The sequence below is a fragment of the Dromaius novaehollandiae genome, chromosome Z, assembly GCF_036370855.1.
Source record: "Dromaius novaehollandiae isolate bDroNov1 chromosome Z, bDroNov1.hap1, whole genome shotgun sequence".
NCBI classification, from domain to species: Eukaryota; Metazoa; Chordata; class Aves; order Casuariiformes; family Dromaiidae; genus Dromaius; species Dromaius novaehollandiae.
The window spans coordinates 42,827,546-42,850,581 of NC_088132.1; the positions used below are offsets into that span (position 1 = coordinate 42,827,546).

Consider the following 23,036-nt stretch of genomic DNA (forward strand, 5'->3'; position numbering starts at 1 on the left):
GCTCTGATGGATACCTGCTTCCGCTACCGGTGGGCACTTTCCTATTTTAAGTTTGATGCTTTGTTAACGTGCTATCCTGTTTCCACAGGAGGAGAATCAGCTCTCACAATTACTTAAAATACGCAAGTGTGCTTAGGATGTAGTTGTAATGGTAGTCTATTACCATTTTCTCTCCACTTCTTAGAGCTTGATTGCTCAGGCTTGAAACATTGCTCTTTTTTTCAAATGCTGAATAGTTATTCTTTTCAGCTTATTGAAATAAAATGGACAGAGCTTGTCTTTATCACTGGCTTTTATCATAAATTATGGTAACATATCTTAGCTTTGATAGGCAGTCATATTAAGCTCAAAATGTGAGAAGGAAATGATATTTAAAAAGCAAGCACTTTGTACTTCTGTACCAATGCATACAAGGGTAAATTCCAGACCCATTTCTACCTAGCTTCCAAATCCTTCGAATGGTACAAGCTGCTTCTCTTCTGACAAACACTTGCTTTTTTACCTGGAGTTTTTCCCAGCAATGCTATGGGATTCCAGTGTACTTACAAAAAGTTTTGCTACTTTACCAGTATGTATTAGAAATTTGGGTGAACTCATATAGGCAGACTCCTAAATCTTGCTTCCTTCTAGACCCTTTTTTATTTAAGTTTGATTTTTATCATTGCTATTGGCAATGGGAGGGCATATCTGTGTAGTAACACATTCAGTAAAAACAGATAGGATTCCTCATTATCCTCTTAAGAGAGTGTATGTAGGTTTTCAGCAAGAAAAAAGTCTTTACCACCACAACTAGATTGTCATTTAGAAATCTGAGTGTTGTAGTTTCAAATCTAAAATCAAAATATGAAATACAATACACACATTTTCTTCTCACCCATCATGTCTGCTAATCTGGCATGTGGGGACACGAAAACCACATGCTGATACTGCAGTGTGGAAACTCCGAAGAACATAACTAGTAAAACATGTCCAATTTTATCCTGTAAGCAGTTAGAATAATGTAAGTTTGAACAACTTTAAAAGAAAAAAAGAGATTTTCTTTCACTTTAAGGCCAGCAAACACACTACGTGCTGTCAGATAGGAATTAAGTTTGAGGATATTTGATTCCTGTGTATGACGGAAATTGAAAAAGATGAGCTATCCTTGATATTTTTCTAAGGACTTGCTCCAGCAGGGAGCAGGAAGTTGCTACACTTAAAACTAAGCACATTCAAGTGCTTTATAGAAATAGGTAAATAGGTAACTTGCAGTATTGAATCCTGTTCAAAATTCACCACATCATCATATTTTCATTACTATCTAATGCTACTTGGCTTGAATTCATTGCCCTGAAAGGAATTAGTGTTACAACGTTCAGTGTTCGCAAGCACCTCTCTTTTCCCTTTCCCCCAGAATGCCTCACAACAGTGGCCATTAATTCCTAATGAACGCTTGTTTGCAGTATTTGGCCAAATACCAAGTAATTAGTCCTGGTATTTCCTGAATAGGGAATATGAATCCAAATAGCATAGAGGGGCAGCAGCTGGGAGGGGAGGAGAAGGCAAGTGGATAACAAGTTGTGTGATCAAATGTACAGACTTTCATATTCCTGGTATCATTAAATTGTCCTATCCTTAGTCTAAGACTGTCATAAAAGCAGTTATCAAAACATAGGATTTAAATTCTGCTATACATTTTCAGCAACATATTTTCATTTGTTCTCTTCAGACCCGAAATGGATCTAAAGACAGCTTAATAGAAGAAAAATCTCAGCTATCCACTAACAACCTGGATGGAAAACCCACCAGTAAAACAATAAAAACTGTACAGGTATCACGCTTTAAGGTAGAGACTTGATTGCTGTAACTGAAGATAGTGAATGGATTTTATTCTTTGGAAACAGAGGGGCTTTTTTGTGCAAGGAAAGAAACTGAAGTTGGAGTGATAGCAATTTCCTCAGAACATTCAGAAATGCAGCCTGCTTGCTGGGAAGGCCAAGCAACGCATTTACTGCTTACACCGCTCTAGTGGTGTGACTGACTGAGGAGAAGCTGCCTGATCAGACAACCAAAAAGATAAGTCTTAGTAAAACTGAATGATCAGAAGTTACATTTCCAAAAAAGAAACAAAAAATTGCTGCAACAAAACAGGCTTTATGGTCTGCTCTGTAACTGAACTGCCTTTTTCCAAAAATGTCTGTTAACTAACGTGATCAGGACCAGATGCTTCAGGGGAAGCAAAATAGTCATATTTTTGGCCAATTGTGCAATACAGTATGACTTGGGAAGAAACATCTTCACAGCTCCATCTGGCAATCAACTTACGCCCTGAAACATAAGGACTGCTAGCTCTTAAAATGTTTATTTTAGCCTAGCACAACAACAGATGCTGGTGTTGCTAATACAAATGTTGACTCAATCCATTTTTAGCTCAGAAATAATGGACTCCATAACTCCCTCTGGCAGAGAGTTCCAGGGATTATACAGACTTACTTTCACTCAACAGTTCTAAGTGTTCTCAATTCTGAATGCCCTTTTGTGTGCAGGGACTATTTAATTGAACGTTGCCTACTATAAGAATAGCTCTATCATCTTTATGGTAAACCACACTGGAAACATCTGGAGAGTATGTACTGACCCACTGTATTAAGACTACTTAGCAGAGCACTTAAATACCAGTTAAACAAAACTTGTAGAGTAGGATTTAAAAGAGTTCTTTTTTTAAACTAGATTAGCAAAGCCTGCCTTAATCTCTTTTCATATGAAATAATTAATGCTAATAACTTCTATTACTCCTCTTTGAGCCACTTCTTCTGTGATAAAATGACAAAGGCAGTATTCCAGGTATGATAATTGCATTTTTTTCTATTGTCAAGGTAGGACTAGTAGGTTTTAATGATGCTGCACATTGAGCAGATTATCTTCCAGTGTGTGTCTGATGTGATGCCTAGGTCTTCTTCTGTCCTATCAGTTTGTATAAATAGCTGAAATCATTCCTGTGTCTCCCATTTGTCCTCAGTCAGTACACTGCCTACCCTCCTGGCTTTGCCAGCTTACTAAGGAGCTTAGCAAAACCTTTTTGCTATGAAGGTAACTTTGCTAAGTGTAATCTCCGAACTAAATACTGAAATTTTTAAACAGCAATGGAAACAGCTGTTGTAGTTCACGTGCCCTTGGTATAGAGGGGCTTGTTTTCCACTTCATCTTTAGAGTCTTTATTGTCCGTAAAGCTCTAAAGTGGTCAGATGGATGCCATTGGCCAGGGTAGTAGTGGTAGAGTTTGTATATTCCTATGACAATATAGACTGGTCTGCAGGTTGAGAGATGCTGCATCGTTCCAAGGAAGGCAGATTCACCTGATAGATATTTTTCTTTGGATACTTATCTCAGATAGTGCTTCTCCTTCGATCTTGGTGAACAATTCTAAGGTAAGGAAGAACTTGAAACCCCTCTGTGGTATAAATGCAGTTTCCATAGAAGTTCTTCAACATTTTCTGAATTTACTACAGACATCCCCCTAAGACATTGTTGGGCTTGGCTTAAAGTATTTGCTCAAACTGTTTGTAAGAGTCTTTAAAAAAATACCCCAAACTTTGAAATGAATGGTTTCATTGCCATTGTTCCAGTTTACAGTGATCCTTTAGGATCTATGTATGACCTGGAGCAGTATTCTCGCATGTATTGGCTTAAAAAAACCCAAACACAACAACCCACTGTGGCAAAAATTCTGATCCTATAGTTTAATCTCTATCACCACAATCCTTTGGAATACTCCCAAGAATACTAAAATTATGAATAACCACACAAGAACTGGTTAAGGTACCCTGAATCAAAGCCGCTCCTTCTTTGTTCAAGCAGCTGTCCCAAGCTTGGCGTTTTATGCATTTGCTTGTAGTTTGTTGCTTTCTAAATTATTGGCACTATTCTGGTCTCCTTACTCAGCCACAGGCAAGTAGAACACATCTGTTACTTTAGGAGTACTTGCATTCTTATGATGTGAGAATATCTGTACATGCTGTCCATATCTTGTCAATCTTCAAATGTTATTGATCAAGGAGAAAGTTATTTACAAGGCTTACGTCCAACCTAATGTTTCCCTGTATGCTGTCACCTGTCTGTGGGCTTCTGTATATTATGGATGGATAGCATCAGCCAGATGTGTGATATTTTACTTATTCCACTCTATCAGAAAATAGGCTTATGTCCAGACTAGTATCCATACTTTTCAATTCTAAATTAGTAGCAAAGCAGAATTTTCCTAGTCAAGCTAACTTTCTGAGTTAAAAAAGAAAGAAACTTGCAGAAAGAGTCCTGGATTTGAATTAGTGGTCTTACTCCCAAAGAGACTGTGTAAGAATCAGGTTTTAACAAGCCTAATGATCAGCCTGAATCAATACAATTTTGTCTCAGTACAAGAAAGACTAAGCTTAATGCACATATTGCACACTAGTGTGAGAACAAGGCAAAATGCGAACATTACTGTCAGCTAGTGGAACAGAAGAGGAAAGTTATTCCATATACTTACACCTTCTTTCTCTTTGAGCTTGTCTTCCTGGATCATTTGAGGAAAGACACCTCTTGTGATTTCTTCAGTTTTGTATGAGATCTAAAAGCAGTCAATCACCAAAAGCACTTCCCATGCTACAGCTGTACTCTGTAGGCCTACAACAGGAATACAAGATCAACAAGTGGCTGGCCAGTTAGGGACTCCAAGCTGCACCTAGCCCTTCCCGCAGTTCCTATGCTCCCCCAGCTTCCTCGGGCGCCTCGCTGCCTGGCGGCCGTGCCATGTTGCTCAGTCCAAGCAGGGAGCGTTTCACCACTCACAACGCTTGTGCCTCCTGGTGAGTCAGGCACAAGACAGGAAACGCTTAACCAGATCAGGCAAAGTTCTCCCTTGGGCTGGGTGTTACACAAACTTCTCCTAAACGGGCAAAGGACCGAGATGAGGTGTTCTCTTCCTAGTTCTGCTTCTAGTTTGCTGAAGCAATCTCAGGCCAACGACTTTAACTCTGTGCCTCAGCATTTACCTCTCCTGAGATTTCTGTAAGTGCTATGAATAGGTAAGTTATGGATCTGTCTCACTTCTTAGTTAGCAACATCCAACTATACCAATGTACCTCTTAGCAAAACAAGTGTTTTATACAACGAAGAGGGCTGGCTATCCACACCATAAAAGCATTTTTGTATATCCTAGATTGGTCTCCTTGCTTGTTACCTGGTTTCTTCAGCAGGAACCAGCTTTGACCTGTCCTTTTCTACAATGCATTGTCAATACTGCTAACCTACAATTCATACTCTTATTAAGCTCATTGTATTGCAAGATGTTGGTTTAAAAAAAAACCAAAAAACACTACCATTTAAGTTGCCAAATCATCTTTATACAGTTGAATACTGAACTGAATAGATAGTATATTTTGTTTTGGAAAAGTCTGTTTAATTCAAAGCTCTCTAGAAAGATGTTTTAAACAACATACATAAACATATCAATGTGACGCATATACTCTATGTATGTTAAGTTAAATATTCATGAAGCAACTGTGTACTTTGTTTTAAATTGAGTTTGATAGATGGCTGTGTCAAAACTTGTGTCCAGGTTATTTAAAAGTCAAGTAAAACTTGAATTTTTAGGGCATTCTATGGTTGCTTGTCTGTCTTATTTACATTACACAAAGGAGAAGAACTTCAGAAACACACAGATTCATTTGACAGTACCATCTGGTAGAAACAGGTGTAGGACCAATTAAAATCCACTTGAGGATACAGCTTCTCCAGATTAAGTATTTTTGCTGGTAGCAGAGTTGTCAGTATAACTTTTTTTTATACTTCCAATAAGTACCACAGCTTCCTTATCTAAAAATCACCAACAAGCATCAACAGACTAAATGAGCTGTCAAACCAAGTGTACAGAGCCAGTGTGGCAGACGCACTCTCTCCTTAATGTGCCCATGTTTTAATTTCTTCCCTCTATTTGTCTCCATAAGAGTGAGGAAAACTACTGCCCTCCCAGTTGATCACAGTTTGCATGACATATACCTGTTGTAATATTATGATCTTGAAAATTACTGGCACTTACATATTTCCTCAATAAGGGCATTAGATTGTACTTGACATTCTTCATAAACTCCTGCTAATTTTACCTATAACAAGCCCCTTTACCAGAAAAAAGAAATAAATAATTTACATTCAGGAATATTACTGGTCATGCACTGATGCAAACTGGCTGTTTTCATTTACGAGATCAGCCTCACTGAAGTTGGACTGAGGCAGTAAGCTAAAAGAGGAATTTGGAACAAACCAGTTGTTTTCTTTCTAACCTCACCACAGAAGAGTTATGATGCTCAGCCATTGAATATTAAGAACTCTCTGCCATAGAGCACTAAAGGTGAGTAATAGAAGGGCAGGTTAGTGCAACATCAACCTAGTGCAAAAGTCTTTGTTCTCTAGCTTCCCTTGAGCACTTAAGAACCTTGCCTCCTTTCTACTTGAATACGATCAACCCTAAGGGGAAGAGGAAGGAAAGGGGAAAAAAAGAAAATCAAGGAATTTCACAGGGGGTTTTGTTTCTTTTGCAAGGGTACAGTCCAGTTAGCTGCTCATAAAAACTATGAGAGGCAGTCCTAACTCTTAACACCATTCATAGTTACCAGTAGTACTATTTTAGTAAGCTGCGCCCCTTCCCCCATTTATTCCTCCCTCCACATCACTTTTTATTTGTCCCACCACACTGTGAAATGAATCAGTAAATACCAAAGTTCAGATTCTCCAGTTTTTCCTGTTGATATGGATTTAACATTTCAGACACTATCATTTAAACTTGGCATTAGCTGTTACTCTCAAAGGTTAAAAAAAAAAAAAAAAAAAAAAAAAAAAAAAAAAAGTAGTCTTAAAAGCTGCTCCTGCTAGTCTTGCACTTCTGAACAAAGACCCAGGAGCAAAGCTCCTGAACAGATGGTATCTTCAGGGAATAATCCCAAACACATGCTTTCTAGTGCATCCAATAATTACATCTTGATTCACTAAAAATTAATCATTCTTGTCTAAACCTTCTTTCCTCTTGACAAAGCAGAAACTCGTGTTTACAAGTTGCATTAGTAATTTACCTATATTCACTACTGAGAAATCTGTCATTGCAAGATTTAGAATTTCAGCACATTCACTCTGGCTGGTAGAATACATGTACGATGAATAAACCTTCCAGTAACAGAGGTAGGAGATCCCATCATTATTCCTGCAGTGTATTTCATTCTACTTCAAATTTAGTTTACAGGCTATGCCTGGTGCTATAATATGTAGAGCGTTCGGGGTCTAGAGAAAGCTTCCAGTTCTTTATGTTGAAGAAATACCTGTCTCTATTTTTAAATCCAGGTTTGCTGAATTTTAAGTTTCTACTTTTCCTCACCGGAATACAAATCCCAGCTAATCCGATCTCTCAACATGCTGCAGAAGACTATGGTTTCAGCAATTAACTCCCATCCATTTATTACCTTCTGCTGAAAAGAAGCAACTCCTATGTTAGCTTGAAATAAATGAAGTTCTAAGACTTAAAAAGAAAAAAAAATCTTTATTTTTTTGTCTACATAGACATTGCCATACACTGCCACAATATAGTTAAAAGCAGCTTCTGAGTGTCACCACATGACTTTTCAAGCTTAATATTCCATCTTTTCTATAATAATATTCCATCTTTTCTATAGGTTTCTATTTTTTACAGAGAAATCTTATTCTGTACAGAATGCCACTGGTCTCAGGCTGGTTCCAATAATTCTTCCTAAAAAAAAAAAAAAGAAAAAAAAAAAGAGTAAACACAATGTGAGATTGGAAACATACAGGGTGCCTGTTTTCAGTAATATTCTATCCTAGCAACCATTAGGTTGCTATATCCTTAAGACTGGAACAAAGTTACAAGGACCAGCCTGCCCCTCATCCCTTTGGAAAACAGTTAAAAACCAAAATCTGCAAATGTACTTCTTAAAAAGCCTATGTGCAAGAGAATTTCTTTGCCCAGCTAAGCAAGATTTCAGATTTGTGTTGCCTTTGCAAAGAGCTGCCAAAGCATCAACCTGCTGTGAGAGCTCCAGTGGCATTTTGAAAGCTGCTATTGCAAATACTGCACAATTACACAGTCTGTATTTCTATTCTGTAGTGGTCTGTACAGTATATCCCTTTCTGGCACAGTGAGAACAAAGAAAGCAAGCAACAAAATTGTTCAGTATTCAAAAGACTGAATAGTCCAAGTAACTCACAAGTGGGTGCCATATAGCACCCTGATTCTTCTTGAAGCTTCTCCATGACTCCTAACTCTTCCAGGTTTTCTTGAACTGTATTTAGAGTTCTTCCCCACGAAGTCCACTGTGTTGCACTGGGTCTCAGCATCCTCTTCTTCAGCACTCCATTGAAGAGAGCTGAATGCATCAGTGAAACAAAAAGAATAATGAGAACACAGACAAGTGTGCAAAAAAATACTTTCAGCTCATTGTGTGTCCTGGATTGTGTTCCTGCAGGTTTAATTGGTAGATGCAACTGCACAAAATGTGCAGTATGTCTTTTATCAGTTTCTACTTCATTCAGTCTACCCTTCATCACTGCTGTACTCTCCTATGTTACTCTCCTATGTTTGAGCAATTAGTTTGTTCACCTCACATTCATAAAAATCAGTTCTGTCACAACAAACTTCCATCCATTTTTTCTTTCACTACTGAGTACTGCACAAAAGCATTCAACAGGAACACTGCTCTCTAGCACACAGCATATTATGTCCCCTGAGATGCAGGTAGGTTATCGTAATGATTTCTCAGTACTGGGTCATCCTCACATAACACTTCAAATATTGACCAAAAACCTCCTGGCTTCAAAGGCTCAAATGACTCGTCACACCCTTGGGTACCTAGGTTACACAAACCAGTTTTAGCACTGAAACAAATCTTTGATAATATGTCCCATTCTTATCATCTTGGTTGTATCACCACATTTCACACTGATGTGCACTATTCAACCTCTGAATAGTGCTGGCTTTTCCAGGAAGTTACAGTGAAATAGCATTTTGATATGAGATGTTAAGCTTTCATGTTTTACCAGTCTTCTGCGCAAACATTTTAAGTCTTTGTACCCTGAATTTTTCCACAGTATCACCCCCTACAAAACACACAGTAAGCCACACAGACTTGTCCTGGACACACTGGTAGCCAGGCACCATTTTTAATGAAGCCTCTCACACTAAAACATTGATTTGCTTTTAGGGTTTCTCATTTCGTTTTTGTTGTTGATAATAAGTTGTCAGGCTGAGGAGACCTGCAGTGTTTCACTTCCAATTTCTGCTCAAAAGTCATTCTGCTGAACTTGGTTTTTCAACACAAAGTACATCATTCAACTTCATCATACAAAGGAAGGTTGAAGCACACAGTTGTACAACAAATTCTCATCACTCACCTCACGGAGGAAACTGCAGGACAGCTAGGGCATCAGGGCTTTGTAACCTTTTCCTGCAAGCCGTTTTCATGCTGGGGATTTCACCACATGCCTGAATCTATGAGCTTGAGAGCTGCCAGCAAAATCCTGACTGATGGATACCGTACAAATGCACTAGAGCTCTGCAAGAAGTTTCCATAGGTATTTCAGCATTCTGGTAGGAATAGAACCCACTATCCCCAAGGTCAGAGTTGCCCCCCCGCTAACAACGATACCCTAAAGCATACTTCACACCACCAATAGTGCATCAAAAGGAAGACTGTTCTATATGCAGTATAGTAGTAGAAGACATCATCCAATCATCCAAAACTAAACAGTGCTAAAAAAGGATTCCCTTTATATTTTTTGACCCCTCAGTCATTAATAACAAAATGACAAAACATAGGCAAAACATAGTCTAAGAACATTGCTAGTTGTGATTTTCATCTTTTCTGTAACAGAGTTTACCAAAGTTGTAGGTATCTTTTTGCAAGTGAAAAGCTACAGGCCTCTGCAGAAGTCTGAAATTACATTATGATTCTTGCAAACATTAAACAGGAATAAAATCTTGCATCAGCAAGGATAAAAGCAGCTCTCAAACTGCAACAATAAAAGACAATCTTTTGGATAATATGCAAGACTGCTTTATATTTTATTGGCTTGCAACATTGATACTTCTGTTGCTTTAACATTAGAAAAAGTCTAGGCCTGATATGCCTGCCATCTTTTTGATACTAGACTGTTCCATGTAGCTTTGTAGTAAGAGTTAGCTGCGCATTAAAAAGCCATTGCTGATTTAAATTTGTGGAGGAGAGTCTCTCAAAGTTTCTAATGTTTACTACTAGGAAGAAGGGTGGGGGGAGGGGACACCTGCCCTAAACCTGCACAGTTAAAGAAAAACCTTGCATTATTGCTAAACCCCTTGACCACATGGAGACCTCCATTTTATCCAATGGACAGAGAAAATTCTCACCACAGTGCAGCACGATCTGTGCACATCAGCTGCAACTTTTTATCCATTCTTTTTTCCACTATATAAAATATATGTTATTCCAACAAATACATATAGCCCCAATTCTTGCCATCTTTTTGTATTGTTTTAAGAGCAACGCTAAAACTACTTTCAGAACTGCAATGAAAGTTTTAGGTACAGTGTTAAGTTCCTTAACGTTAACCTAAGCTTACTTTAACAGACCCCAAAGGAGTTAAAAAACAAACAAAACGCAATGCTATAAAGTAATTACTTGCAGCATAGCACTAAAGGTTATCCTTACAGTCGGGATAGCTAAATAATGCTAAAAGTAGACATTAAACTATTATATTATTTTCCTTTTCTAATGACTGTCAGATTCTTAGAAAGACTTAAAACTTAGAAAGACTAAAACATAAAATGTACTATGTAATTGTTCAATCATATAAACTAAACCATATAACCTCTAAGAGACTTTTTTTTCTGTCCTTGCAAAACCAGGAAGGAGAAAGGTAAATAAACCAACTCCTTAAAACAGTTTTAGCAAGAATTGTTGTTTGCCTTTTTTGACACCACATTCATTCTGGAAGTGAATGAATGGGCAACACAAAGGCAAAGATTTAAATAACAAGACCGATCATTTCTCTCTGCAGAATTAAATTAACAGCATGTGAAAGAGATCAATTTCTCAATAGGTTAAGTTATTCTAAATTCAAACATAAATAATTATTTATATAGGGTAAGCATTTAATCAGAAAAGCACCATCATACCATGCTCTTGGGACATCATGTGCTGATCATGCCGGCAGATTTCCATTGCTCTCATCTGAAAGAAGAGGGAAGAGAGCACTCACTTGAAAAAATAACTGAGATTCAGAATCCACAAAGAAATGTTTGGAATAATTACAAATTACACAGTTTTAAAGAATAGACAGCAGGCTCAAAAAAAAAAAAAAGCCAGCAGCGCACCTCAAGATTGGTATAACACAAATTATAGCTAATTCCAGCGCCTACTACGGCTGCCAGGAATCACGGGGAAAACCAGCAGCATCTGAGGAAATCGGGCGCAGGAGACAGCTCACAGCCGGCCGAGCCCCTCCAGCCCAGGCGCTGCCCTGCCGCCGCCCGCCGCGGGGAGGCCGACACGAGCCCCGCGCGCGGCAACGCCACGTGCGCGCAGGCCGCGCCGCCTCAGCGCCCGCCCCCGAGCAGCCCCGTTCCCCGCGGCCTCCGGGCGCCGCGCCGCCGCCTGACCTGCCCTCGGCGAGCGGCCTGACCCGCTCGGGGCCGCGAGGCCGCCACAGACGCAAACCCCCGCACGCGCCCAACAGCTACCGCGCGCGCCCAACAGCTACCGCGCGCGCCGAGGCCGCCACAGACGCAAACCCCCGCACGCGCCCAACAGCTACCGCGCGCGCCGAGGCCGCCCAGCCGCCTCCCAGCGTGTCCCGAGCGGGGCAAACCAACCCCCCTCGTAGCGGAGGGGTGCGGCGTGTGCCGACCCCTCCCGCAGAGCGGGTAGGAGGGCCGGGGCGGGATGCACCGTGTCCCGCGGGGGCAGTCTGCTCTAACTCCTGCGGGCCGCGGGCAGCAGCGAGGAGCCCAGGCTGGAGGGCGCGGCGCAGCCGAGGCGGCGAGGAGCACCACGCCCGCCCCCCGCCCCGAGGGGGGCGATGCAGTAGCCCCCGCGGGAGGAGCATCCCGCCCCTAGCCCCGCCTGCGCGCAGGCGCCGTGCCGCAGCCCGACCGTTGAGCTCGCGCGCTGCTGTGCCGCCCTCTTCCCCCCCCCCCCCCCCCCGGCGCTGCCGGCCGTTGCCTCAGGGCGGTGCTGCGAGCCGCCTCTGGCTCTGCCCCTGCTGTTGTGTTCGTGCGGGCCCTCTGCCTGCGGGTTTTGTATTTATTTAAGTAGCTGCGGTGGAAAGTCTACCGGTGTAACTGTTCTTCTGTGGGAGCGGCACTAATGTACGCGCGGCATCTTTACGCCGGCGAGCTGAGCGCACGGTAGGGGTTTTACCAGTACGGCAAGTTCAAGCCTGCGTGCAAATAGCGTATATATGTATCGACACATAAAACGTCTTCTGTGCCTAAAGTTCACACTGTGAAATAAGCTTTCCCACTGCAGGCACACGATCTTCCAGGGCAGCAGCCTCTGGAGCACTCGCATGGCTTGAGATGATCATCGCTCTCACAGTCGAGATCGGGGTTAGGGTTACGGTTAAGGTTACTGACTAGGTCTGCGCTTTAGCAGAAACTCTCATCTGAAAGACAAAAAAGTTCACAGAGTACCGCATACGGATGCGCTGACCCTGTGAACTCCTCTGCCTAGAGCACTGGTCTGTGAGCACCTGGGGAGCGCTGTGCACTGTGCTTCCCAGGTGGAGGAGCGCATGCAGAGTAACCTCCGTTCAGGCAGGCGAGGTGTGCAATAGCCCTGGGGATTTAATGTCCAAACACTGATGGGGGCTTGGTCATGATGGCAGAGTCTCCAGATTTGCTGACTCTGCAAGTGTGGGGTGTGTGTATGATGTACGAAAGACTGTGTGTTGGGGAGTGTTGTGTACACCTGGAGGATAAATTGAGACTGTGTGCAGAAAACAGTGAACTCCAGAATGGGAGCTAGTAATAGTTGTAGAGAAAACCCGAGACCTGTACTGCTCTTTTATCATCTAACCTTTCTTGCTCTCTGCTTATAGCCACTGCAGCCTGCTTGCTTCTGCTAACTGCCCCTTCCCCGTTTGCAATTAGCAGAGAGAGCGGTTATGTTTGGTGTCCAAAAGCCACAATTGCAAGTCATTTCTGCAGCGCAGCCTGGCGTGTGACATGTCAGCTAAGTTACAGGAGGTCATAAAAGGGCTGTCAAATGCCTGAGCATGATTCATGGCAGCCCTGACAGTTGGGAAGAAAAGATAAAAGCAAAAAAAAAGGGTTCAGGGGCAGGCAATGTCAGCCCTGGCAGCTCCTGGCTTAGAGAAATGTACAGATTTCTAATAGTGGAGGATTCTTTCTCTGGTAAATTAGGCTCAGTCTGCACTACAAAGGTTTGTTCTTGTGTCATGTTGGGCATATCCCTAATGTAGACAGGGTATATTAGTGCTCTGTTTAAGTTTATAGTGAAACTAATGAATACTGTTAACATTGATTTTAGGCAAATTCACAAGTGTTATCATGCTTACCCTCACTGTCTTCATCTTGTCCAAGTGCTGAAGATTGTCTTTATTGAAGTATTACTGAAATATTGCCTCAAGCCTAGCTCTTATGCACTCATAAAGGTCAGCACTTTAGTAAAATTATACTGAAAACACAGAAGTAGTTGGTCTTGCAGAGGACACTGATCAGATCATTGCTGATAGTCACAACTAAGGCAGTGGAAATCTATTCTATTCTGCTGGTCCACTCAGGTACTGCTTTGCAGCTTGAGAACAGCTGCTTGGACGGAAGTCTGACTCAAGTTGAGCTAGTCCAGATTTCGATAACATAAGCTAACAGTATAGCAAAGAAAAAACATTTAATGTGTGTCCCATTTGTTATTTGTACCTTAGGATACAGAAGAGCTCAGATAGGCACACATTTTGAGAAAACATTTCCTAGCTATAGAACACTAACTGATTACATGAAAACTTGATTGTTTCAGTTGTTCCCAGAACCTGTTACCAGAACAATTAGATACCATTAGAAAACAGTGACCAGAGTGATTTTTCATATGACAGACATAGGTTAGGGACATAGGTCACAAATGCTATCCTGGTTTTCGTAGTTCCTCTCCACAATGAACAACCTGCTGATAGCAAGAATAAATAATCAGTGGAACAATTTACAAAGGACTGTAGGGGACCCTGCATTGCTAGATTTTTTTAAATCAGTCTGATTGATTTAATCCAATGAGGGACAGGATTTTTCTGAAAGTGGTGATCTAATTCAAAAAGAAATGACTTCAGGGCAGTCCTGTGGCCTCTGTTATACAGAAGGTTCATGTAGATGATGACAATGAATCTGGATTTGTAATTTCTGAATCCATGAACATTTTCTTTGTTACAACTGTCCCTGTGAAGCCAGGACATGCTAGCTTGAGGACATAATTAACAATAATTCTCAGTTATCTAGTGGCTAAATATGTCCTCTGGAGGTGGAAGCAGACACCTAGCTGCCACTTCAGTCACCGATGTATACTCCTCCACAATTTTCTTTTAAAGCCATAAAGCCCTGCTTATGTCTCTGTAAGTAGGTATGGATGCATGTTGTGTGTCTCCCAACTCCACGGAGCTGTTTGAAATCTCAGCACTGAAGTGAGTCCTGTCAGCTACCCAAACCGAGATTTTCCCTCTGTGGGTGTTGTTGAGCTCTTCCTGAGCAAGCCCAAAGGGCCTCTTTTACCTGTGAAGTCTCTGTCAGGCCTGAGAGTATTTCTGATGAGCTAGCATGGAAAGAGCCTATTTAGACCTTTATAGCATTGACTTCAGTTCTAGAAAGCACTGCACAGTGGTAATGCTCTCTCTATCCACTCTTACTTTATATTATCAAAGTATAATTCAACAGCTGGCAACTGACCTCCTCACATGAAGAGTTCACCCCCCCCTCCCCAAGAGATAAAGTCATGTCAAATTGCATTAGATTTTTATAAATTTACCACTACATGCAAAGGAGAGTGAGGTATATCATCTGGCCCAGTTCAACCTTCGTTCTCACTCTCCAAGGAAAGTCCTGTAGAAACAGTTCTTGCTCTTCAGCCCAGTAGTCATTGATTTCCTGGGACACTAATAAACAGTCACAATTTGAAATCTGTAATAAATGCCTTGTTTTGTTCCACTTGTTCTGGGTGTGTCCTTAGTTTTCCTGAGTGAATTCCAACACTAACCTGTAAGGATGTTGTGTTTTCTTCAGCAGGAAAACCAGTTCCTGCCCTTCCTGGCTCATGACCACTTATTCCTGCTCCCAAACGGTAGTTTACTGCTCCATCAGTTGTGCCAGTGTGAGTATTTGTGGGGACAAGCTGCAAAACAGGTCACTGAGACTGCCAGGACAGAACCCCCCCAGGTGATTTGGCTTTGGGCACAATTAAAGTGTGCAACAGAATAAAATAACATAAAATGACAGAAAGTAACATAAAATAAACAAAAATGGTAACTATAACATTAGCAGAGCCAAGAAAGGTTACAGTTTAACATACGTGCTTTAGTCTACGTCTTCCGTGTCCAGTTTGGGGTCTGTGTTGCAGAGAAAGCTCTCATATGCAGCTATTTTTTGCTTCCTTTTCCTCATATGGAAAAAGGGGCTGATATGTACACAGATACTATAGTAATGTTGTTGTAGGAAACCCCAACATAGACTGATAAAGCGAGTATGTATCTCATGGGAGCACTGTGAGTAAAAGCTGAACTAGCTTTAAAGTGCTTTGTGAGGTGTGAGTCATCAGTACAGTATTGCTCCTGGCCTGTTGTCTTGAGTGATTTGGAGCACTTTCAAGGCCAGGACTTTCTGCATGCCTTCACTGAACAGAGCTCCCACAGAAGTTGCAGGGTGTGATTCCTTACCTTTTGGCTGCTTCTTTTCTTTACATGTTTTTCCTGGCAACCACCAGAGGTCAGTGTAATGCCAATAAAGCCAAGGAATGTGGCAAGGGCGCTATTGCCAAGTTGCTGCTGATTGCTGGGATCATAGGAATTGCTTGCTAGCAGTGATCTGTCTAGCAGCATATCCTGTTTTTTGTCAGTATCGCATGAATCAGGGGAAGAGTATGAAGCTGGCAATAGCCAATGTGAAGTCACCTGTGAATCGTGAGACTGTGCAAGTCTCTAGACTTGCCAAACTCCAGAAGCATGAAGCTTAATGTTTCTCCCAGAGGGTGTTACCATTAACTAGCAGCATTCCAGATATTCCTGACAGCCGTAGAAGTGCCTAAATCTTGCTAAGTTCTTTTCTCTGTGGCTCCTTGTGGTAACACAGGTCATAATTTATTTGCAGGTTGGATGGAAAAATATTTTGTTTGATCTCCATTTCTCACCTTTTATTGCAGCTGAATGTTCTTGTATTATAAGTCAAGGCAGACAAGTTCCCAGGCTTTGTGACTTGATTATTTTACATATTCTTACCAGTTTTCCATAGAAGGGAGGCATTCCTATCTTGCAGTCTCTCTTTTTCATTATTCATATTGTGTTTTCCTGAACTTATTTGGAAATAATTCTGCCTGTTTTGAGGTGGAATGCCTGGTAACAGCATGTAAAATTCCAGATGAGTCCACACCACTGATTTCTGTAGAGGCACCAAAGTGTTTTTGTTGTTGTCCCCTCTCCCGTTCCTTACGGACTTCACCATCTTGCTTCCTTTTCTTAACAGTACCTGCTTATTGAATAGAGGTCAGCACTGCACAGTGACATATCAGTCTCCTTCAGAACTGATGCTATTAATTAGGAACATTTTAGGGCTCTTGTCCATAAAGTTTTCCCTGCAACACACATTACTTTGTGTTCATTATTACTGAATTTCACCTATTCACCTAACCTGTGTAGGCCCCTCTGCAGTTCCTCTCAGCTTCTACTGGTAGCTTGAATAACTGTGTTGAATTATAAAACTCAGCGAAGCACTAATGCTTTAAGAATGCTGTTAAATATGTGATTTTTTTGGCTTTCATAAGTTTCCATAGCCACTCTGTATCACAAGCCATCAGCTGGTGGAGCACATTTGCAGCCTATTTCCTCAGAGTGAAGGGGTTTTCCTTTCTGTTTCATGATTTCTTTTACTATGAACAAGACAGTGGACTAAATTACCTTGGAGGGAAAAAATTTTGAGCAAGAGTCTTTTTCCCCCTCAGATGCGGATCCAATGATTGACTCTTTCTTTTTTGGTACTCTGGGACAGAAAATTTGGCAGAGATGAGTACATGAAGTACCTAATCCACGCTCAGACGAATTAGTAAATAAGCCGGGTTTTCAAAAACTCTGAGCATCCTGCATCTAGGACTCACTTACTAACATGTAATTAGTAATTAGATGCCAATGCCGAATCACAGGCTCCCTCCTTAACTTACTTTTAGCATGCTTCTGCAGGTGGGTATAAATAATGCTTATTGAAAAAGCCACAAAAAGTCAATATGGGAATTACTTGGTGCACAGATCTCCAGAGCAGCATATATCTAGCTGGTTTTGGTAACAAGAAAACTTCAAACTGGTGCAGAAGAAGAGTGTGTTAGTCAGTGGCTTGGAATGTCAGCAGTGCTGCTCAGCAGCCAGGGTGAACCGCTCTGTGGAGTCACTAGATGGACCTGCCCAAGGTTTGCTGGGGAGAATGTCACCTTTCTGAAGCTATCAGGTTGTTTATTTCTGTGTAGGAGGACTGGTTCGTGTAAGAGCAATACATTCTGTTTCTAGGATGCACTTGCCCACTCTGTATATGGTATATACACTATACTTGTTTTGAAGAAGTGAGGTCTAACTCCTGATACATATGAGCACACTACAAATAGCTTTTATTTTCAAAACATTAGATAGCATAAGCATACACCCACACACCCTTGCCAGCATTGTTATGGCTTTGAACTGTTTATTTGTTTTTGAGAAGCTCAGTTAAGACTGGCACTGAGTAAACATAGTAACTGATTCTCTAAGTTACCTGAGCTACTGAGTTTTAGGACTCTCAGTGAGGATCTGTTTTAGTACCTGCAGTGAGTAGCGATGGTGGCTTCTGTGAGAAGTTTGTGAAATTAGTCTTGTCTTGGCCCTTCCCTTCAATTCATGCTAGCCAGGAATGGTGTGCTCAGTTTATTTGGCACTGGGCAAATCTGAAGTCTGGCTTTTAGGTTTTGCTTGACCTTTTTTTTTTTTGCTTGACCTTCTTTTCTATTTTCTTAGAGTAGGTTCTTCTTGCCCTGTGGAAATGGGCAGGGCAATAGCGAAAAGATAAAAATAGGTTCGTCAGGGTGTGTTCTGTGTGCAGAGTCTATTGGACAGGTCCAGGGCTACCTATCTTGTTCTTCCTTTCCTTGTTCTTCACTTTCTAGTGAAAACTAAGAAGTGGAAGAGACCCAGGGTTCAGTTTCCAGAGAGGGGCTCATTTGCTCTTGTCCAGATAATCAGGAGTAGGCATCTAGCCACCCAAATACCAGTAGGTTTTCCTGGCAAATGTGTTCCAAGATCACCACTCCTTTGGTTTTGTCAAAAAGTAGCCCATATTTGGCTTGCAGAGAAACTTGTGCATGCATCGGCATTTTGCCTCTTGGTTTTCACAGGTTTAAGAAGTTGTCACAATTTCCTTTCCACTCACTGCAATGCCGGTGTTTCGCAACACCCTGAAAAGCATGCTGGAGTACCATCACTCTAAGGGCTGCTGTCTACATCCAAATGACTTATCTTGTAAGCTAGTGTGTCTCTGGGTAATGGGGAAGTAGGGGAATGGGCATTAATTTGTTATTGAAGAATAATTGGGGACAGACAAACAAAACTTTTGGTAGGAGAAGTACTCAAAAGTGGCCACCTCAAAAAAAGTTAAGAAATTATACTTTAAGTGTTATGTTTGCATTTTCTGCAGTGTTCTCACATTTCCAGTTCTGGTCCTGATGTGTCCCTGCTAAAAGTTGCTAGGCCTAATGTGGTCAGGAGTTGCTTAAGCAGAACAAATAGGAAAAGAAATGGTACTATTTCAAATCCAGAAAATTTTGACTCATACGTATGTTTGCCTGATCCAGAGGTGGCCAGCTTTTCTAGTCAGTGGGTAGTGTTTTTTCTAATGGTATGAGTGAGCTGTGCTTCCCAGCCCCTTTTTTATCCTGACCAGAAAGAGCAGTCATGCATATAATACAGTTATCCTTCTGCTAATATTGTAGGTCTGATGCTTCCTAGAAGTCCAATAAATGTGTCTGTTCCTGAGGGATCCTTGGAAAGGAGGCAGCTAGGCAGGCGCAGGCTGCAGCTGCTGTAACAATATGTGCATCTTGTGACCTGCTCCCATAGAGCGCTCATGAAAGAGGGCAGCTGGAAGGAAATGACAGGCCGGATGAATTGCTCTGGCATGCTGCAGACAGCCCACAGGACTGGGCACTGGTTTAATCCATGCTTTTTTCTTCTCTCTCCCTCCCCTTATTCCTCCCCACACCCCTTCAATATTCTTTGATGACCACTGATCTTTTGCGTGTTTTAGTCTATTTTAATACACTCATTCTGAGTAGGATGTAAAGCCCCAGGAGATTTTTCTTTTTAAATAGTAGCAGTGTGTGATTCAGAGAATGAAATACCCAATTCTGAGATCTTGGAACAGTTGAGAAATAATGTTATCCACTGGTGGTAAAATGCAGCATTAATATTATTTTATACTAACTCTGCTCATTAAGCCTCACCATTGTAGTTTCACTGGAAAAATGTGTTGGCCTGACATAGTCTAAGAGATAATCAGAGCTTTTCTTTCATTCTGTGATTGCACATCCTGTTTAATTAGGAAATTACAGACTAGAAGATCCTTTCAGGCTGCAATAAGAAAAATGTCAGTATTAATCTACAATATTTGTCCCATTCACTAAGAGCAATTATGAGCTATGAATTATAAATGATAAATTATACAGTGTTGTATTTATCTGTACTGCAACACAAATAGGTTTACAGTTCTTGCCCTGTCTATCTGTGAATCTTCATAGCTTTATTCTGGACAAAAATGGGATACAAGTTTTCATTTGTCCTCAAGTACTGTTGGCTTTAACTTAGACCAGAATAGCCACTTGTCACAGGTATCCGCTCTATGGAAGATATTCGTGTTCAAGGACCATTGAAGACATATCCAGTTGCCATGTGGGCATGCACACTGCATACCAGGCTGAGCTAGCTGAGGGACTAGATCCTTCAAAAATTCATGCCTCCTTGCAGAGATGCCTTCTCATAGGGCAGAATAAAGTTCCAAAACTTTATCTTTAGCCTTTCTGTTGCCCAACATAGGTAGTACTTGCTCAAAATACTGTTTTTGTGGATCCCATTTTGAAATACCTAACTCTACCTTTGCAGTGTAGAGAGAAACAGGCTTCAGAGTTGAGGACTACGTGGTATCGGTGTAGTAATTACTCAGCATTGTGGAGCCTATATTGCTTTGTGGATCTGAGTCCTGGTCAGCCAAGCCCCAGTTCTGCATTGGGATGCCCTAAGACCCCTGCATATGACACAATATGGGTATGAAGTCTGTGGAAGTCTTTCGGAACACCCTGGCATCAATTTTGAAACAGTTTTCAAACATAGGTGTCACTATTTCACCATGTTCACTTGGCTAAATAGTGCTGGCATTGCTTACAAATGTGTGCTGCTGTTGCACTCATTTCTCAGCAGAGGACCCTGCTGTTACCTGGTCAGGTTCAAATTCCTCATTTAAATGCCTCAAAGATTTCCAGACTTGAGATGTAGTTCCTCAGTGCTGTTGTATTAACCATCTGAACTGGTTAAAAACTAGGATATATGCAGCCACTCTGAATGTCTGCCACTAAACTGGCAACCAGACATTAATGGCATTTTGAGATATTATTTTGTCCAGAATTACATTTACATCAAACTTGAAAACTTAGCTGTGTCCCAGAGAGTGACTATGCAGGAATGGCCTTTGTTTCTCAGCAGTTTTGCTCACTGTGTGTACAGAGAGTCTTAACTCCTGACTTAGGATTCAAGGAGAATGGCAGAAACAAGCATTAATGACCTTTTCCTCCTGTTAACCTTTGAGTCAGCTCATGTAAAAGGAATATGTTAGATCCTTTTTCTGTACATCCTCCATACAGTTACTCACCAAATGCCAACTTGTGCAAGTCTATTGAAAACAATGGGTTTCACTGTTCCTGCACCAGGGCAAAACCTGGCTTGCTGGATGTTTATTATCAGTGATCATATGCAAACAGGAATTGACTCAGCTTGCCTTTCAAATCCTATGCTGAATTTGGGTCTGCCATTACTTCACTGTAATGTGGACATAGAGATATGAAGGTTCCAGGAGGATAATGCCCTGGAATGCCCAAAACACTTGCCTAAGAGACACAACTTTAAAAAATCTGTTTTATATTATTTGTTTAATATACAGTTAGAGCAGAGGGACTAGAACATACCAGTTACACTTAATACACTCCAGGGAGCAGTGCTTTTACAGGTCATGGATGCCAGTTGTGCTTTTTTGTAATATGTTTGGACACCACATGTTGCCTTAGTGTACTTCTCAGGTTCCCAGTGCTCTACAGTCTGTCACCCTGGCAGTTGTGAACTCAGGGTCTTTTCTCCTACCACTGAAGTTTGGCACAAGTGTCACTAGGTGTTGTGTGAAAGAAGCATATGGTATCGCTGTGACTGAGGAGGGATTCCTTGCGGAAGCGTGAGTGCTGGAAGTATTACATAAGCCTTTTTTTTTTTAATTGTTATTTCTGTTTTATGGAAACCAACACGTCAGCTTGCAAGCAGGCGCTGTGCCACTCCAGCAGATGGGCAAGAACATAAGTAGCCCAGAGAATAGTTCTGCACAGGTCTCAAATGTGTGGTGGTCTGAATCTCAGAAAGAGCTGTCTCTGTAGCTCTTCCTAGGGAACATCCTTGGCATATGGCTAGAAGGGAGGCGGTATATTATCACTCAATTAATTAAAAAAAACAAGCCATCAAAAGTAGTGTACAGTAAAGTTGCTGGGTTTTTGACTCTGATGAATGGGAGGGAGAGCCTCTGGAGTTACGAAAGTCTTTGCTTTAAAGCGCGCATTTCAAGAAAAGACTGCCACGAAAAGCTATGGAAGGGTAGTGTGCAGCGCCTGAATTTCAGCTGAGTAGCATAAGAGAATGATGTGTTTACTTCTTCAGCACTGCTTTTTCCTTTTGTTTAATATTCAAACCTGGTAATACCTCTAAGGCTCAACTAGGCTAGAGCTCCATATGCACTGTGCTAGTGTATGGTAAACGATGATCGTCCCATACTCCATGGAGTGTTTACAACCTAGAAGCCGATAATAGATAACCAGTGCTTGGACAATCAAACATAATCACAGACATAAAGGGGAAAACATAGGCTGAATATTAAAAATGTATATAATAATATGTTTTCTTTAAACATGGTAAGTGTTAAAGATGTTGCATTTCAAATCATTTTGTTAGAACTTTTCCCTTACCAGAAGTTCTTTAAGCCATACAGCTGTCCCACTCACTAGAAGTGGAGCGTAAAAAACCCTACAAGTCCATATCCATGTTTGAGTGATGGATCTGATCACTTCTCCAGGTTTTGTCCAAAAAGGATTTTTCAGAAGGAACAACACATTACAAATCCATTTTTATTATCAGTATTATCCTTTTTTAGTCTGTTTTTCTAAGGAAAATAAACTTTTGTGATCAGGCTTTCTGGCTGCCAGGCCTTCCCATAATTATTAAACCTTTTTGGACATTTTCAAGTGATTCCAAAGGGGAAAAAAAAATCTTAGAATGAATTATTGTCCTGCAAATCCAGTGAAAACCAGTGGCTTTGTAGTTGCAAAAGCCCCCTCTGAGAAAAAAAGACAGACCAACTCAGCTGTTAGATATTCTGTTTGGCAGCCTGTTAGCCAGCCAAAGGTCACACATACAGTTGCAGATTAGCAGCTGCATGTGCTATTTCTTGCCTTGTGAGAGTGTCATTGTGGTGGGTGGGTGCAGAGGACTAAAGATTCATGTTAGTTCTTCTGCCT

At 41.2% G+C, this 23,036-nt stretch overlaps 1 protein-coding gene, 2 long non-coding RNA genes and 1 other non-coding gene across 12 annotated transcripts in view; 2 read left to right on the forward strand and 2 right to left on the reverse strand.

Moving 5' to 3' along the window:
• The window catches only part of LOC135325036 (band 4.1-like protein 4A), a 142,272-nt gene extending 134,742 nt beyond the window's left edge, over nucleotides 1-7,530 (forward strand). For 2 of the 3 annotated variants that reach the window (XM_064502399.1, XM_064502401.1), the window contains one exon: nucleotides 1,709-5,614. In XM_064502399.1, the coding sequence (XP_064358469.1) occupies nucleotides 1,709-1,837 (129 nt within the window). In that variant the 3' untranslated portion in view covers nucleotides 1,838-5,614. Of the gene's footprint in view, nucleotides 1-1,708; nucleotides 5,615-7,347 lie in introns of those variants that run through there. The other variant, XM_064502400.1, reaches the window with a different exon arrangement.
• LOC112995235 (uncharacterized) lies at nucleotides 7,524-12,067 on the reverse strand. 6 transcript variants are annotated; one of them, XR_003262138.2, is made up of 5 exons: nucleotides 11,940-12,067; nucleotides 11,168-11,222; nucleotides 9,409-9,569; nucleotides 8,226-8,384; nucleotides 7,524-7,750 (listed from the first exon to the last, which is right to left on the reverse strand). It is a non-coding gene; the product is annotated as an uncharacterized LOC112995235 (long non-coding RNA). The 6 variants fall into 6 exon arrangements; XR_003262134.2 differs by having other exon boundaries at nucleotides 11,864-12,067; XR_003262137.2 differs by having other exon boundaries at nucleotides 11,806-12,067.
• LOC135325177 (small nucleolar RNA SNORA13) lies at nucleotides 10,878-11,011 on the reverse strand. Its single transcript, XR_010386354.1, has one exon. It is a non-coding gene; the product is annotated as a small nucleolar RNA SNORA13 (small nucleolar RNA).
• An 18-nt stretch (nucleotides 12,068-12,085) lies between the features above and the next one.
• LOC135325037 (uncharacterized) overlaps nucleotides 12,086-23,036 on the forward strand; it is a 46,810-nt gene continuing 35,859 nt past the window's right edge. For both annotated transcript variants that reach the window (XR_010386255.1, XR_010386256.1), the window contains exon 1: nucleotides 12,086-12,397. This is a non-coding gene — a long non-coding RNA (uncharacterized LOC135325037). The remainder of the gene's footprint in view (nucleotides 12,398-23,036) is intronic.